At 48.2% G+C, this 17,022-nt stretch overlaps 1 protein-coding gene across 2 annotated transcripts in view; it reads right to left on the bottom strand.

Annotated features, from left to right (window-relative positions):
• Positions 1 to 17,022, bottom strand: part of LOC116942542 (rho-associated protein kinase 2) — a 49,092-nt gene that overhangs the window by 14,433 nt on the left and 17,637 nt on the right. The window contains exons 5-24 of one of the 2 annotated variants that reach the window (XM_032954581.2): positions 16,804 to 16,941; positions 16,458 to 16,633; positions 15,692 to 15,776; positions 15,097 to 15,241; positions 14,525 to 14,663; positions 13,353 to 13,444; positions 12,533 to 12,692; positions 12,275 to 12,341; positions 11,057 to 11,071; positions 10,514 to 10,602; positions 9,678 to 9,726; positions 8,770 to 8,905; positions 7,892 to 7,983; positions 7,198 to 7,444; positions 5,370 to 5,476; positions 4,018 to 4,177; positions 3,359 to 3,519; positions 2,646 to 2,830; positions 2,397 to 2,466; positions 305 to 408 (exon numbers count right to left, since the gene is read on the bottom strand). In XM_032954581.2, the coding sequence (XP_032810472.1) occupies positions 305 to 408; positions 2,397 to 2,466; positions 2,646 to 2,830; positions 3,359 to 3,519; positions 4,018 to 4,177; positions 5,370 to 5,476; positions 7,198 to 7,444; positions 7,892 to 7,983; positions 8,770 to 8,905; positions 9,678 to 9,726; positions 10,514 to 10,602; positions 11,057 to 11,071; positions 12,275 to 12,341; positions 12,533 to 12,692; positions 13,353 to 13,444; positions 14,525 to 14,663; positions 15,097 to 15,241; positions 15,692 to 15,776; positions 16,458 to 16,633; positions 16,804 to 16,941 (2,417 nt within the window). The remainder of the gene's footprint in view (positions 1 to 304; positions 409 to 2,396; positions 2,467 to 2,645; positions 2,831 to 3,358; positions 3,520 to 4,017; positions 4,178 to 5,369; positions 5,477 to 7,197; positions 7,445 to 7,891; positions 7,984 to 8,769; positions 8,906 to 9,677; positions 9,727 to 10,513; positions 10,603 to 11,056; positions 11,072 to 12,274; positions 12,342 to 12,532; positions 12,693 to 13,352; positions 13,445 to 14,524; positions 14,664 to 15,096; positions 15,242 to 15,691; positions 15,777 to 16,457; positions 16,634 to 16,803; positions 16,942 to 17,022) is intronic. The other variant, XM_032954582.2, reaches the window with a different exon arrangement.

The raw sequence follows: 17,022 nt of genomic DNA, 5'->3' as shown, positions 1-17,022 counted from the left end.
ACATGATATCCTCTACTGGTATATGTTTTGGGGTGACAGCAAAATTTAGCCCTTTTGTATTGCATCCGATCCATGGGTAGTGTGGCCCATGGCCAGGTTTAACGAAGGCCAAGCCAGGTCGTAGACCTTTAGGAAGGACTCCTACTCCACTCCTGAGAGGGCTGCTTTGGATAATAATTGGGTATCCTAGCTGTACACTCAATGCTCTACAGGCTCGAAAGCGGTTCCTCCAAAGTCAAGCTGAACCACAAGTCCCGAGCGCTGAACTCAACACTGACCCGGGCCCCCACGGCCACCTCCTCACCTCTCTTCCAGCATCTCCTGCATGCGCTGCTGCTGCTCCTTGGTGGTGTTGAGATTGTCCTCGCACTCCTCCTTGAGCTCCCTCACCTGAGTCTTATACAGCGTCTGCACACACAGCACAAGTCACTTCTATACTGATGTCACTGATACAACGCAACACAGCATGCGGCTTAATGTAGCATCTCAATGTGACCACATCTCAATCACTGTACAGAAGCAGTGGCCATAATATTTTTTGTAGAGAGAAAGAGGTCGTCATATGTCTCTATGAGTCAAAACGTTCCTACAAGTCTGAGTATGGGCATCTTTATGGTCACATCTTAAAACGCTTTACAGAAAGTGGGAATATTCATTGTGTAGAGAGAGGCAAGCTGTCAAGGGTAAATGAATAAAAAAGGTGTTCAGCCTGGACTTGAGTATGAGAAGGGAGTCAGCAGCCCAGCCGGGGAAGGGTACCAGAACATGGGGCAGCAGAAGGGAATGACCGACCTCCCACAGAGCATAAAGTTGACTGGGGATTTCTTGGCTGCTGGAGCCCTGCTGGAGCTCAATCCCATCAGATCGAGGAAGCTAAGGAGGAGTCAGCCAGGGCTTGCCAGGTTTAGGTTGAGAGGTGGCCAAAAGATTGCAGTGCAGCAATGGATTCTTGAATCTATTTGTGCAGAGCTATTTGAATGTCAGCCCCACATTAACAGTATGGCCAAAAATCACCGTTGTTGTTCTAAAGCACATTAGACATTGTTTTCTTTGGTTCTTTCGGTAAAGTCACGTAGAATGAGAATAAAATAATAAATTGATCAAATAAAATAACACAATAATATTATATTAATTTATTGTGTTATTATTGTGTTATTTTATTTTATCAATTTATTATTTTATTCTCATTCTACGTGACTTTACCGAAAGAACCAAAGAAGATGAATCCTTGCAGTTATGAAAGCTTTAAATCGAAATAGACATTGTTTATTTTGACTGTTTCATATTCACATTTTATAAACAGTGAATGCTAGAGGACCGGGTTGTGGATCAGGTTATTCTGCAGTTGTTGAAGCACTGGTTGGTATGATTATGAGTTCCTCCTCACTTGTGACTCAGTGACCGATTGCTTCAGGAAACAATAAAAACCACAAACCCACTCTATGTCTTCACTCCCATTTTATGCAGGTACATAATAAATGCCTTTTTATGGACCCGTTTGCATGTTTTGTATTCATGGTAGTTTAGCTTCATCCAGGCCATCCCTTCCCACGTCTCATGACCTGGGATAATTGATAGTCAGCGATAACATTGGTAATAAGCAAGCATTAGTCACAGTAAATGGACCTGGGCAGGACACGTGTCCAAACGGGATGGTGGTTGGACGAGACTGGTAACAGACTGCCAATCACAGGAGCAATGAGATTAGTTCATGTGCGCGAGTGAGATCGAAAGCAGCGGCACTGGACCACGAGAGATGGCGACAGCATCGGGAAAGTCCTTCATCCAAAAGTGGACAGATAATGCTTTATGGAAAAAAGTTACATGGCATACACTGTGTGCTATTGAACAAAGTAATAGCCTCAATTACCAAATGATCCTATTGTCCTCAAAGAGCCAAAACAGCCTCAAGGAGTTACGAAACTATTTTTCATGAGGACCCTGCACTGAGGTTTTTGTAAATTGCATGTTGGTATAAACCAAAGAACCCTGGAGAAAACCCAGCACACATACAAAGGGATAAAACTCAAAAGGCCCACACAGATGGACTAATTTCCTGGTCATGTAGCAGCCCAGTGGGTTTGGCGGTTTCCCAATTCCAAGCGGTCATCACGGGTGTGCAGGCGTAGGTTACGAATGACAGTGGTCAGGCTCCATTCAGAGTGCCGATGGAATGCGGGCTGGGGGTTATGATGTAAGACAGTAAAGCGCTCTTTAAATACCTATTAGCTAAACCTGTCTGTGGAAATATGTGAAAATAGAGGAACGCCAAATGGTGCTAAGGCTAGAAGTGCCTCTGCACGTCATGACCCACCTGACAAAAGTTCAACCTTGGCTACAAATGTCTAAAAATACCAATGCGAGTGTTTGTTCCATTTAAAAGATAAAATACTTACAGAGAAATACTGCTCGGTCTCCAGCTGGTCCTGAAGTTCACGCATCTGCCCATCGGTCTCGTACCTCTCCCTGCCAAAGCAGTCCCCAACATCAGCGCGAGTGGCAAAAACGTGTCAGCGGCTCACTCGCCGAGTTAAAGCTGGTGGCAGAGGCTCGGGGTCATACAGGCAAGTGAGCGAGCGTACGGGCAAGCGAGTGCGTTGCCGGGTGTCTGCAGGGGAGAACAGCGCGAGTGTTGTGCCGCGTACTTTCGCATATCGGCCAGCTGTTTCTCCAGTGCCTGCTTCTCGCCCATCAGCAGGTTTAGCTCCTGCTTGAGCGCCTTCTCGCTGGCACGCAGCCCACCCAGTTGCTGCGACTGCTGTTTGAGGTCAGTGGCTGTCAGCTGCCGCTTCTGGCTCTCCTGTTCCATCCGCAGTAGCAGGTCCTTGAGCTGCGGTCGACATCGATCGATCACGGTCAGAGCAAAGTGACGACAGTGAGATGCAGCCTACCGCTCACCGTTGCCTGTCGGTTCTGTTTAACGTCTCGGGGAAATGGCAATACCAATATTCCAAACAAGCACCTGATCATCACCGATCCCACAAAAAAACCTACAATGATATAATCTATTGTGAAAACAATGGTGCACATCAAGAGAATTCGCACATGTCACGGCCGATCAGCCGACCACAACCTTCTTCAGAAATGGAAATTAAAAGCAAGCCCAGCATGGGATTGCAGAAACATAGACCAGACTATTCACCACACGGTAGCAGATAACTGTGAACTAAAAAAACTGAATGGAGGCATCAAAGAAATCCACTGCACATCAACTGAAGCTATTTCCTGTCTAAACACCACTCTGGACGACGATTGTGACGTTATTTATTCGGCCATAAGCAGGAAGAACCATTAATCGGTGGAAAATACAGAATTGCAGTGCCTCTCCTCATCTTCGATCATGTCATCGCCGACTCACCTCTTTGTCGAGCTTGTCCTTGTGCCGTCCCAGCTGCTCCCCACGCTGCACTGCCTGTTTTAGGTCAAAGTCGAGCATGGAGCAGCGCTTCTCCGCTTCCACCAGCTGGCTCTCCGCCTTCTGGCGCATCGCCCGCTCCTCCGACAACTTCTTCTCCATCTCTACAAGCAGGCAAGCATCGCGACCACAACACACGGCGCAATCTTTCTTTGGGGATGCTAAGGCTCCTTTTAGGCAGCAGTTCCTCATCATCAGCCATGATCAATCCACGTATGGATAAAGGCCTCCCAAGACCATCGAAATTTTGCAAGATCCTGCTATGTAACAATCTAGCTAGCAAAGTCCTCTCAGGCACTTTCTATCCCCTGTCGCTCCATAATTATTCTTTACCATCGGCCATCAATCCCTCCTTCCAGTGATGTGTCCTGCCCAGGCCCACTTAGTTTCCTGCACAGCTTGGCTGATGTCTTCAACATGCATTTGTAGAATTAGAGCACTGAGATAACTGTAATCCTTACTGATGGAAAATGATGGAAAGTGACATTTGACTTTGTTTCACAGAGAGCCGATGATTGGCACATAACCGAGATATTTTACATTCCCATGAGCGGTCGGTCTGTGTTTAGCCCAGCTGGGTGCAGTGCGCCTGTGGGCCTCACCATTCATGGCCTCGGACTTGGCCTCCTCGATGGATTCGTACTTCCGGTTCTTGTCGGCGATCCAGGCCTTGGTGGCCTTGTGCTCCGCCACCTCTCGCTCCAAGCTTTGCTGCAGGGTGCTCAGCTTGTAGTTGAGCTCTATCTGCACACTGTTCTTTTCCTGAAGGGTGGAGACAGGGGACATGATGATGTCAGTGTGACAGCCAAGGTCTGAGTCTGGTTATGCGACAAATCTAATTCTTGCATGAACTAGTTTTTTTCACATTCCTTTTTTTAAAGTTGAAATTTTTTGTCATGCAGTTCTATTTGGCAAATTTGCCAAAATATTTTAACATCGTATAATAATCTTAAATAAAAGTATCCATGAATTGAGCCTGGACCACCACACAACATAAATGCAACACAGCTCTCGCTCTAAGCGCGGTAGCACGCGGAATGAGAGCAGCTAAGATAAGACTGCATCTCCAGTGGCCACATGGCGATTCATCCCATGGTGGTGGATTGTCAGGATTGGGAGCTGCAATTTAAGTTTCTTTTTGACCTCATGCAGTACAATTTAGTTTGCCCTTTAGCCTAAAGAAACACCACCTTTGGAAGAGGCAATAATCGATTCCCACAGGTGCAATTCGAGCAAGTGTTGCGAGTGTAAGACTCAATTTAAATGAAGGCAGACGAATTTTCACACGCAGGATCTAGATTTGCCAAATTTGAAAAATCATACGCAAATGACTCAATTGGAATGTACATAGCCCTGAAAAAGTCATGATAATCAGTGAGCCTTTCCGAGGTAAACAAGCTCAATAATAGGAAAACAAAAATAACCATCACAGATGCAGCAGCCACTCTACAAGAGACAAACATCAGTTCACACAAGTTTCTACAGGCTCGCAACGCAAAAGAAATAACAGGTTCCACGGCTGGGTTAATGTTTAACACAATAAAGGGGCTAAACTAAGCTGCACTGGCAAGTTAGGCTTACGCTATGACTGCAGGTGACGAAGCATTAACCAGGGTTACTCTGTTTAAAAATTAAACTGCTTCTCAGATCCTTTTTAAAGGACACTAGACTGCCTCAACAGTGCAAATTAAATCCTGAAGAGGACACTCATATTTCACAAACCTGCATCTCTGATCACGCTCATGGTTACAGCCATGGCAACCGGTGTCCACCAGGAATCTGGTGTCCACCAAGATCCCAGCATCTGCCAGGTACCCAGTGCCTACCAGTCACCCATTGTCAACCCATTTAGCCAGTGTCCACTCGGTGCCCAGTATCCACCATGAGCCCAGTGGCCATCAGGGACAGAATGTCCACGACGCACCACTGCTCAGGGTAGAAGGGGGTTCCTCACCTTCTCCACATTGCTGAGTTTATCTTGAAGCTGCCGTTTCTCAGCCTCGGTCCGTGACACAGCAAGTTTCAGCTCCTTCACCTCGTCCTGCAGGGAGCTGATGCGTGCTGTGTGCATCAGCGTGCGCGTGTGTGAATGTGTGCGTGTGGGTGTGCAAAACAAGTAAAGAGCATTTTAAAAGTCGCGTTCCTCATTCCTTGGTGTTCCTCTAAGAGAATGTAAAACGACACGAAAGGTCAGACTCTCCCTCTACACATTCCCTCCCTCACCTGGTACACGGCATTTTTAACGAGCATCGCTTTCGATATTACGGGGGTTTGCATTACTAACGCGAACCGGTCGATGTGATATCCGACAGCACGGTCAGGCAGCGGAGTTGTAAGTGCCACATCTCGGATCACGCTGGCTTCGTGTGCGCGAGCGAGTGCCGTTCGTGTCTCTCAGACCCACGCCGTCTCCGCACACACAGCCGTGTCGACAATCGTTGCCATATAAGACGAGCGCCGCCCCCTCAAGATTACTCCCGAGACGGAGCTGTCGCCGCTGCCCTGCCTGCGCTCTATGTAAGTGACGGCCAGTAGCAACCACGGTGGCGTCTGTCATAACGGGCAGCTGAGTCTGCCCCAGAGCATGTGTTTGGCTGCATACAATGGTGCCTGTTCACGAAACAATGTTTAAAAATGCCTGAAGTGTAGATGACACTTTGTGAGAACACACATTTCATTTTTATAATTTAACATACCCCATTTCATTTTTCCTCATGCTGATCTGCATGCGCCGATGACGAAATCACATGCAATGCAGCCGACCTCAACAGACCTCGAAAGCTAAGCAGAATTTTTAAGGCCTTGAAAGGGCTTGGATGGGTAATCACCAAGCAGAAAAACAGGTATAATAGTCTACTTTGGGCCTGCATTTCAGCAGAAGGCAATGAGCAAATTCCATGGTTGTACTGTACTTTTACGCACCAGCATATATACTCCCCCCTTCGCCAACCCTCCTTGAGCAGCGTGAAGTGCAGTAAAATAACCTTCACGACCCACAAGGCTTGGGCAGGCCTTCATCCAGCAGTGGATTGACAAAACGGCTGTCTGTGTACACGTTCTACATTATTATTCACTTGGACGTTTTCACGAACATGCAGGCAGGCACTGGCGTGGCTTGCCAGCTGGCATTTCTTACCGCACACCCTTGTAGGGGCACACTGTCACTTCGAGGCTAAACATACCAGCCCCGGGGGGACGGGCACTCGCTATCTCAAGATAAAGCTGTCACGGGGCAACTGCGCTGAGCACCGCATGGGAAAGTGTCACGTGTCTGGAATAAGCAGGATCACTGATCGCCTCACGAATGCTACGTTTAATAATTTAACACGCAGAGTGAATGTGTAGGCAATGAATTTGGAACACCAGCAGCATGGGGAGTGATACACTATAACAGAGGAGGACCACTCAGCTCTTTATTTGAATCGCATGGCCTGGGGTACTACTGGGCGTCAAGACTATAACTAGTCTTCAGAGGCTACGTTGGGGCTCGTGCGGAGTATCCACGCTAGTGCTGAGTGTCGAGGCTAGTCAGTTGTGCAATATTCCTTAAGGACCCTGTCGTTGTTCTCTGTAATATTGAAGTTTTAATCTTTGTTTTGTTGTTGCTGTGCTCACGCACCACGGATCTCCCTTATAACCGAGCAACTGGTTAAACGGTATCATCCGTGTAACATATAAAATAAACGTAAACTTACGGCGAGTGTTGGGGCCAAGGTTAGGGCTCGTACCGAGTATCAAGGTTAGTGTAATGTCAAGCCTCGTGCTCGCTCATGCCATCTCACCCTGCAGGTCGGCATTCATCTCGGTGCCGTGCGTGCGGTCTCTCCTCTCCGTTTCCACTGCAGCCTGCAGCGTCAGCACCTCCTTGTCCTGGCGCAGGCGGGCCGCCTCGAGGCCACGCATCCGCTCCGCCAGCTCTCGGTTCGCTGCCTCCAGGGCACTGGCCTGCTTTGCACCCTCGGCCTGCGCCTTGCGTGCTCGCGCACCGGCCTCCGTCTCCGCGCGCAACAGCGCCGTCGACTCCTCGAGCTGAGGGGCGAACGATGGAGTCACACGGACAGACGCGCGAGGGATGAGACCGGGGTGCCAAGCCGGTGCTGTGACTCTCAAACACAGCCAATTTAATGTTTTAACGCTTTTTAATTTAGGATGACTATCTGTCTGTTGCTAGCGTCCCAATAACTCTCATAAAGATGATACAATATATATGAAAGGTGAGTTAAAACTTTATATTGTGGGACCAACACAAAGAAAAATGGCCATATTGATGAAAGGGTTGCTCAAAACTTGGCGATAGTTAATAAAGATTTTCGGCCAAGGCGATAACGTCACATACTCCCCCATGACGTCATAACATGTGATGTCATCTCAAACTCCACATATATACAGTTAGAAACTCGTCGTTTGCTCTTCAATGCCATAGCATGACGTGTGGTGCTGGTCACTGATGCGCCTGTGGGGAGCGAGAGAGCGTGCCTGTTTCTGCAGTTGAGTGACCCTCTCGCTCGACGCGTGGGAGCTCTGGTTGCGCCGCTTCATCTCCTCCAGCTGCTCCCTCAAGCTAGCCACTGCAGCACAAGACAGGAGGAGGTGGTGAGGGTGGGGGCGAGATGGGCCAGGGCAGTGTCAGGTGAGAGAATTAAAAAAGAGAAGACTATGCAGGATACATTTTCAATGTGCGCGGGAAACGTCAGTGCCACGTTGCAGCAACAAAACACTGATGCACAACATAAAAAGTGCCCTTACAACACCGCGTTAACTAGCGGCGTGGACATGTGGTCTCTGCGTTACAGCCTTAGTAACCAGGGGGAGGGGGTTGCACGAGGGCTGGGGGGCCGTGGGGACCAATTCTATTTATTGGGGGCCCGCCAAGCCACTGCTTTACAACAAGGGTAGAAAACCTTTTCCTCACCAAGGGCCAAATAGGACTTTCAAATACCTTTAGCGGGCAAACACATGCCTTAATTACTTCGATCACCGCTTGTGGCCCTTGCAGTGAGCGATAATTGTGACCAAGCGTCCATAAAATTGATTCAAGAGTATTTCCAGTCTAAACTATACACCCCTCTTGTACCAGAATAGTGCAGCAAAAATGCTTTCAGACTGTTTTGAAGTGGTACGCCTCATGTGGCTACTGACCATATGCATTTCCCATTTTAAGCTTTCACAGCTGTACCGATAAATATATACCCTTGGTATGGACCAACTGAAACCATAACAATACCGCAACCAATGTGTGAACAAGCCATAGAGTTCCCCACCCCTGCCTTAAACCGTTCACCTTGCTATCACCTCCTCCCAAGCTTCACCAAACCTAACCCTGACCTGTGATTTCCGACCCCAGTGAGTCCCACCTTCGTTATCGGCGTTGCGTCTCTTCTCGGCCTCGGCGTCCGCCTTGCGCTGGTTTTCCGCCACTTTATGCTGCAAGAGTGCCTTCTCGCGCTCCATCTGCCGTGCCTGCACCTCCACGCTCTTGCGAGTGGCCGTCTGCACGGTGCGCACACACAGGCACGCAAGTATTCTGTAGAGCTATACAGCTCAGTGGGCCTTACCTGATAAAATAAAAATTGTTTTATACACGCACGCACACACAGCATACACACTTGCGCACAGACACGTGCGTGCACTCAAGTGTAGATGCACGCTCGCTCAGGAGCACACAGATATGTGCATGCAAACGAAAGAAAAGAGACACATACGCGCGCAAACGTGTGCAAACACAAAAAAAATACAAAGACACAGATCCCCCATATAGCCTTAGCAGACAGTTGGGGCAAGCGCTGTTAGCACCATACCCAACGGCCTTTGTCTCCGGAGTGGCAATGTTTACACACTACACCATGTACTCATTTGCGGCTGACTCGACCATCTAGGCCCAGGACCAATTGGTGTTGGCCATGAGCGGGAATTGATCTCGGGTTGCCGGGTTAGTAGCACAGCATGCTAACCTCTACACTACCGCTCCACACACAACAGGCAAAGATCCCCCGTATAGCCTTAACAGACTGTTAGGGCAAGTACTGTTAGCGAGCGCAACACACACACGTACAGACATGCACACATGGGCACGGCAACGCACACAAGACGCACACAAGACATAGGTACGCAAGCACACAGGTATGATCATACACAGCAGATGTAACTTCTTGTGCAACTTTAGTGGCAAACAAATGCAGTAAACTTGCGCGCCGATTGTGAAATGAGTGCCTTTCAAAGTAAATAACATAGCGAGGGGCAGCAATTATTGCCTATTTCATACCTCTTCATCAAGCTCCTTCATGATCTTTTCCAACCGAATGTTTGTGTTCCTGCAGAAGAAAAAGGTGAGAGGTCAAAATACTCCATGAAGCATTGTCCAGGACACTTATCATCAAGGGCTCCATCCATGGAGACTAAAACAGGACAATACAATTTGGTTTACGTGGCATTCAACTGCGACCGCATCTCAAGATGCTATACAGAAACACTGCAGTGTGACAGATGGCCCTCAGGTGAGTGTGCAGGTGGACACGTGCAAGCAGGCAGGCGGGCGAGTGTACAAGAAGGTGGATGTGTGCACAGCTGTGTGTGTGTGCAGGAGAGGCTTACGGAGCCCCAATGTAGTTTCAGACCGGGGTGGTTCTGCAAGGATGCCATTTTCTCTGTCCGTCTGCTACAGCACAGGTATACGGAATTTCAGCAGGACCTACATCTCTGTTTTATTGACCTGTGCAAAGCCTATGATACCATCCATAGGCCAGGGCTCTGGGTTAAACTTTGTGCTTTTGGGATCCCTAACCCACTGATCACAATCATGAGGGACCTTCATGATGGTGGGCTGGCCCAGATAAAAGCGTTTTTTGTTCCACTTTGGGGTGCGACAGGGACGTCCTTTGGCCCCTACACTATTTTACATCTTTGACCACGTAGTTCGAGAAGCTTTCCATGGCTGTATGGGAGGACTTTCCATATACTACATATACAATGGGAGGCTGATCGATGCCTGGCTGCGGTCAAGGGATGGCTCCCTATTGGTCAACCATGTTATGTATGCTAATGATCTGTTAATTAATGGCCAGGTATGCAAGTGTGCATGTGGGCGGGTGAGCCATTCACCGGTATTTCTGCTCCATCTCATCCTTCGCCTGCATCTCATTGTGCAGCTGCTCCTCCAGCTGATAAACCTTCTGGTGGAGTTTGTCAACCTGAACGAAAGCGGACAGTAACCACGGTGATGCGGCATCACAGATGCACGGCGTAACATGAGAGAGGAACACGAGAGAGGAACACAAAACAGGAACTGGCACGGTGACACAACCATTATTACACCCCATGGCCAGAATGGAATGGAAATTATATTTGAATGAAGTGACTGCACCGCAGGGTAGGGACGGCATTACGTTGTGTTGCATTGTGAAAAAAAGCAGCGGGGCCGTGCAAAATACATTCCGTTATGTGTAAAAGCCACAGGCAGTTTGGCGGAAAAATAAAATGTAGCAGCAAAAACATGCAGGAAATGCTTAAAGAATTCACCCCCTGAAGGTCAACTGTCAGCTGAAGAGCCAGCAAGATTTACAAAGGCAATTTAAACATACATGTCCCTTTTTAACATTTATAACCATTATAAAACTATTTAAAGAATGAATGGCAATAACTCACCTCTCTATTACTTTCCTAAAAGGAAATTAAGCAAAACAAAAAAGATGACATTAGTATGGCTTTATAGTTTTGACTTAAAACTTTCGTGACTGCAGGAATTCATATTCTATGGTTCTTTCGGTAAAGTCACGTATCTGTCGACATGACTTTACCGAAAGAACCACAGAATATGGCTTTATAGCTCAATGTTTTTCTTTAAGCATTCAAAGGTGATAAATGTGCAACACCACGCGGTGATTCTGCCGAAGCAGTGCAAAGCAGGAACTCGTCACACGCGAATCTCCACCGCTAGCACAAGGGGCACGCGCGCGCAAATCCTCGCAAACACAAACCCACACACGTCATGACACGCAAAGAATAAACACGCAAGCAAAATGAATGGCGCCAAGCGGAGCGGCGATGGGTCTGCCGAGGCATAGCACGCAGCCGGGAAGGAAATGTCACGGGCCGAGCGGTGAACCCAGCATAGCAACACCACCCCCCGCCCCAGGTTCTCATTTACATGCGCATATATACGACCTGCTTGCCCCAGCAACGCGGATTCATGACCAAGGCAGAAATTAACTATTCCCTTCCCATGCGCTTGACACACACACGCACGCACAGCCGAATTACCACACAGAAATGCTGTGCTGGACTCTTTACACCACTGGTTGGGCCACTCAATGGTCGCTGCAGCGTTAGGGGTTGGGCTGTCACATGCAGCAACTGTCTGTGAAATGTCTCACGTTGCAAAACTCCCACTTTATTAAAACAAGCTTACGCCTGGGCTGTACTTGTGATAAGTAGGTGTGTGCAACAATGTCATCATCATTGCCCTTGAACTTTTACAACCCTTTATCGATTCACAGCTGGGTAATGGGCCTTCCCATGTTGTGCAGGTCGGTCGTAGGGTTTCTTTGACATACTTCACCATGCTGGTCAGTGCGGGTTGAATGTTGGGAATATAGACATTCGAGCATAATACAGTACAACATTGTATTTTTCTACACTGTCCAATGCTGAAAATGTAGCCTCACACCGCCTATAACAGCTGTTTTATGCATGATGGTGTTAATCCATCCAAGCACTAACCAGGCACATATCCGTTTATCTGACGAGGTTGGGTGCATTCCGGGTGAATTGGTCACGTCACTGCCCTTGTAAAAGTGTTTAAGTGTGCATGATTTCAGAATTCACGAATAGATAAAACAACAAGAAGAGGTGTAACGTACGTACCACACTGCTTTGACGGGGCTGGTTCATTAATGCGCGGTTCACCTCCGTGCCATTCACACTGAACAACCTGTGGAGACATGCGTCAGTAATGAGGTGGTCCCTCCCTTCAGTATGGCCGCTCTGTCAGCACAGCCCCAAAGTCTCAAGGAACCACTTAGTTTTCACACCATTCGCTGCCATCACCCACCTTGGTCACAGCATCCACTCCAGTACCCCTTGGCACCCCAGCTTAGACAATACATTGGCGACCCTACTCACTGGTAGTCGCTGTAATAGGTGAAGCCCACAAAGGGCAGCTGGTTCCCGGAAAATGCCTTGGGCACGGGGAAGGTCTCGTCCTCCGCCTTGTCCTCCTCAATCTCGTCAAAGTTGCTCGTGTCCGTGTCGCTCACCAGCTCTGGCACCACGGGTGCAGCCGCTGCAGATGGCACAACCAGGGATTTATTTCAGCTGGGTTTGTCAAGGCCAGCGACCCGAAAAATATTTTAGCACCGGGTACATCACATCCAGTATAACTCTCACTATAGGCTGCAACTAGACAGTGCAAAATTACTCAAGTCTGTCAGCGAACCAGAAAATATTCAGTGAGAAATTAAACTGCACAGTCACAACGCTGCCTTGCGACACACTCAAAGCAGGTACAGCAGGTAGCTATTGAGTGCACAGGTGATGCAACTGCACCAAGTCTCACAATTCCGACTAAAAGGAGCAGAAACATTGGACGAGGCAATGAGGCATTCAATGGCTTGGGGGTGGGAGGGGGCCATTCAATGGCTTGCACCTGGGCCCATGTTAACGTGAACGTCTGTCTAATTGCAGTAGACAACAGATGCTGCTCACACCACCGCCAATGTAATGACTGCACTCCGATTATTCAGGCTTGGCAGAGTTTCACAGTGCTTTGTAAAGACCTTCCATTCAGCTCACAAGTGGCTACAGTTTACTATGAAATGTTGCAGGAGGTGAGGGCCAATGTCATAAGGATGTGCTATCACCTCACCTCGATTTAGCTTCACCTGCATTTGTTCAATTTTGTACGATAAGTTAAAAAACAAATCTTGCTTTCAACATCACTCACTCTCCCTGATGTTCTCCCACGTCCACTGGTCGTTCTTGAAGAAGGGGTGTCTCTTGATCTCCCCAACCCCATTCCTCCCGACCCGCACTTCTCTGGAAGAAAAATAAACAAAATGTGAAAATATTTTCTCAAGCCTATAAAACACACGCTTTCAAATATAGAGGCTTGAGCAGGATCTCACGAGGGCGGGAGCAATGGGGTTGTGCCCATCAGACTGGTGTCCCTCTCGGCACACGATACACACACACTCTCTCTCTCTCTCAAACGTGAGCTTTAAAAACATCCCGGGCTCCTCGTAATAAGCGACACTCTCACTGCTTTGGAACGCGTTCTCACCAACGCACGTATAAAACCTGTTCTCGAAATGTATACAGCAATCGGCTGCATTTCCGAGCCCCGTGTCATCGTGCATCGCGGTGTTGCCGTGCCGCGATAAATGCACGTGCCCAAGCACGACGCAGGGCATGTCATGCGCCAAATTAACACAGCATCATAAATCACAAGCAAGAGACACCTATGTTACTATATGAAGAGCAATGTAAGTCTCTATACTATTTTATGTTCTCTCCATATTAGTTGATTATATCGTTGTACAGCATCTCTCGAGGCTCCTCGTGTTAAGACTCTAAACAAAGTTTATTATTAGAAAGGAAAGAGAAGCATCCATGTCTTTCACTTTTTAAGACATTCACTATGCCAACAACAAATATAGAAATAAATGATGGCTTGATGGCACGGTGTTAACACGTGTGCCTCGCAGCAAGAAGGGCCTGGCTTTGATTCCTGACTTGGGCACCTTTGTGGAGTTTGTATGTTCTCCCCTGATCTAAATGTTTTTTTGTCTGGTTTCCTCCCATAGCTAAAACATGTGATGCCATTGGTGTTGGCCAAACATCACAATGCATCAGGACCCTCTTTAAACTGAGACTTGAGATATTGTTGCACCCATTATTTAACCAGCAGATTAAATAACCGATTGAGACACAGGAAACAACATTGCTTGTTTTTCGAGGGCGACCTGGGTTAGATCACAATTTAAGAACACAATCTTGTTTAATACAGTGAAATTAAACAAATGTAGTTATGTGTGTGTGTGTATATATACAAGACAAAAACTGCAACAACAACCGAAACGACACACTCACTAATAACGGAAGGAACAATGGCAGTACCGGTCGATGAGGAAGGCACAGATGAGATTCTTGGCATCCTTAGATATGTCCACATCATCGGGGAAGTTGAGGGCATTCTTGTGGTCCATGATCTTACTGTAGGTGCCGACGAGCGAATCCGCGTAGAATGGCGTGTCACCTGATCGCATGCCGCACGGACCCCACATGCACAAAGCGGTCACTCTCTCCGCACGCTCACCGTCGCACAACATTTAACATGTCGCCCTCCCCACGATTCAGTGAGCATTTCCAATGTCAACCAGCATTAACTTTTTTGTCTGAATTGTACTGTTTCGATTGTTGAATCTGGAAAATTCCGTCTCATCCATTCCATTAATGGAAACGTGACATTTGGACGAATTTGTTAACAATTTGCGATAATCATTTCTAATCGACTCTTAGACACGTGATTTAACGTGTGTTTTATAGCGTAAAATATATTTTAATAATTTAGGTAATACATTGTCATCACATGCATATCTATCATACACTATTAAAACCCTTAAAGTACAAATCCTTTACGATTCTAATTATTGTCATAGCGGTGAGGCTGTGGAGACAGTGGGACGCACCGACGAGCATCTCGTAGAGGAAGACGCCCACGGACCACCAGTCACACTCGCGTCCATAGTAGCCGTCCCCGCCCTGCGACTTGAGAACCTCGGGGGAGATGTAGTCCGGAGTGCCCACCGCCGTGTCGCAGCGCACCATGCCCTCCTGCAGGCGGCACACGCACAGGTTCAACCTGCTCAGCCGGCTCGCTCACCCCTCACTCCCAATCACACGTGTCCCCGCTCGCCAAATACCCCCACCTCACCCGTATCCTTACTGACCCGTGCGCACATTCACCTGTGGCCTCAGATACTCTCGCCCACCAAATGCTCTCACCCACCGCCTGCTCTGAAAAGTGTGGTCGAGATTATCAAGCCAGTAATAGCTCGTCCCAGTTGTGCAATAAAATTAACTGAGCACCGGCTCTTTTGACAGATTACATACCATTCATAACTCCTGATTTGTCTGTGGCTTAGTCCTAGAGCCTTTACTAAATCTAGATATATTAGCAATGGCACCATCACACGGGCCATGCGACCACGGGTCGGAGACGCTGCTGAAATTTTAAGCGGCAGTGCCAGAAACGTGCGTCTGTGTGTCTGTGGACGGACATACGGTGTCCATCTTCATGCAGGTGCCAAAATCAGCAAGCTTGAGATGTCCGTTCTTGTCCAGCAGCATGTTGTCCGGCTTCACGTCCCTGCGACGCACACACGTGCGCGCATTCGCAGTTAGCTCGGATAGCGGCAGGTACTACTAACGACCATTCTAGAGTTAGCAAGGAGCTCTCGCTGCTGGAGCTAGGATATTCAGTTGAGTAATTATCGATCACTCTACCAATTATCAGCTCGATTACTCAAATAATCGGATAACGCAAAAATAGTTGGGGTAAAAAGTCTCGCCTCTTGCCATGTGGGATGCTGGACAAGAGATAATGGGTTGGGATTGGTTGTATCATTGGCATCTTCAGCTGTGTCACGATGGGCATGGCATGTAGGGGATAGCCACCATTTTTAAAGGGGCACTGAGTAATCACCAGCAAAAAAAGTGGATTATGTTCGTGAATTAATCGACTTCATCGCATAATGGCGGTGACATGGCTAAGCCGTAGCACGCTTACCACTTGTTGCAGAGGTTGTGGTTTGCGCCTCAGCAGCTGCTCTGGTTAATACTCTGGGTGTATTGACGATAAATATTACACGCCGTCTGCTTCGCAGTGGAGGTTATAGATCATGATGCTAATCACAACATCACCCGCTCCTGTGAAACTCCTGAAGACTACCGTCATCTGGGAAATACAGCACCGTTGTGATAGCCTTGCGCTCTACGAATGGCGGAAAAGCTGCTGCGTTATCCCTGTGCGAACCCCTGGCGCCGTCACCTGTGAATGAAGCCCATGGAGTGGATGGCGTCGAGGGCAAGCACCACCTCGGCCGTGTAGAAACGCGCCCACTTCTCGGGGACGTCGTAGTTGCTCATGAGGTTGACGAGGTCTCCGCCCGGCATGTACTCCATCACCATGTACAGATAGCGGTGGTCTTGGAACGCGTAAAACAGCTGCAGTGACAAAGCCAGCGAGCAATAAACACCGACGCAAATGGAAATACGACAACGCATACTGGACCGGGGGGAAGCGAGGGCTATGGGATAGGGTTAGTTGGCCCAAGTGTAGTAGGCCACACGATCACAGACTGGAGAGGGATGGACAGTGTTCACTCCCATTTCACCTGCACGACCCAGGGGCTGTTGGCGAAGGCCATGATGTCCCTCTCCTCCCAGAAAAATGCCGAGTCAGATCGCTTTGTCATCTCAAACTTGCTCAGCAGCTTCATGGCGTACACCTTCTTGGTGGCTTTGTGACGAACCTGCAGGCAGCAATCACGGTCAACCACCGCAGCCACACTCACACATCCAATAGACAAATGTAACTCTTATTCTTTGGGTCT

The sequence above is a fragment of the Petromyzon marinus genome, chromosome 15, assembly GCF_048934315.1.
Source record: "Petromyzon marinus isolate PM22_M1 ecotype Great Lakes invasive population chromosome 15, UKy_Petmar_22M1.pri1.0, whole genome shotgun sequence".
Lineage (NCBI taxonomy): Eukaryota > Metazoa > Chordata > Hyperoartia > Petromyzontiformes > Petromyzontidae > Petromyzon > Petromyzon marinus.
The sequence above is the reverse complement of the archived record's forward strand: the minus strand, read 5'-3'. Positions and strand labels throughout refer to the sequence as shown.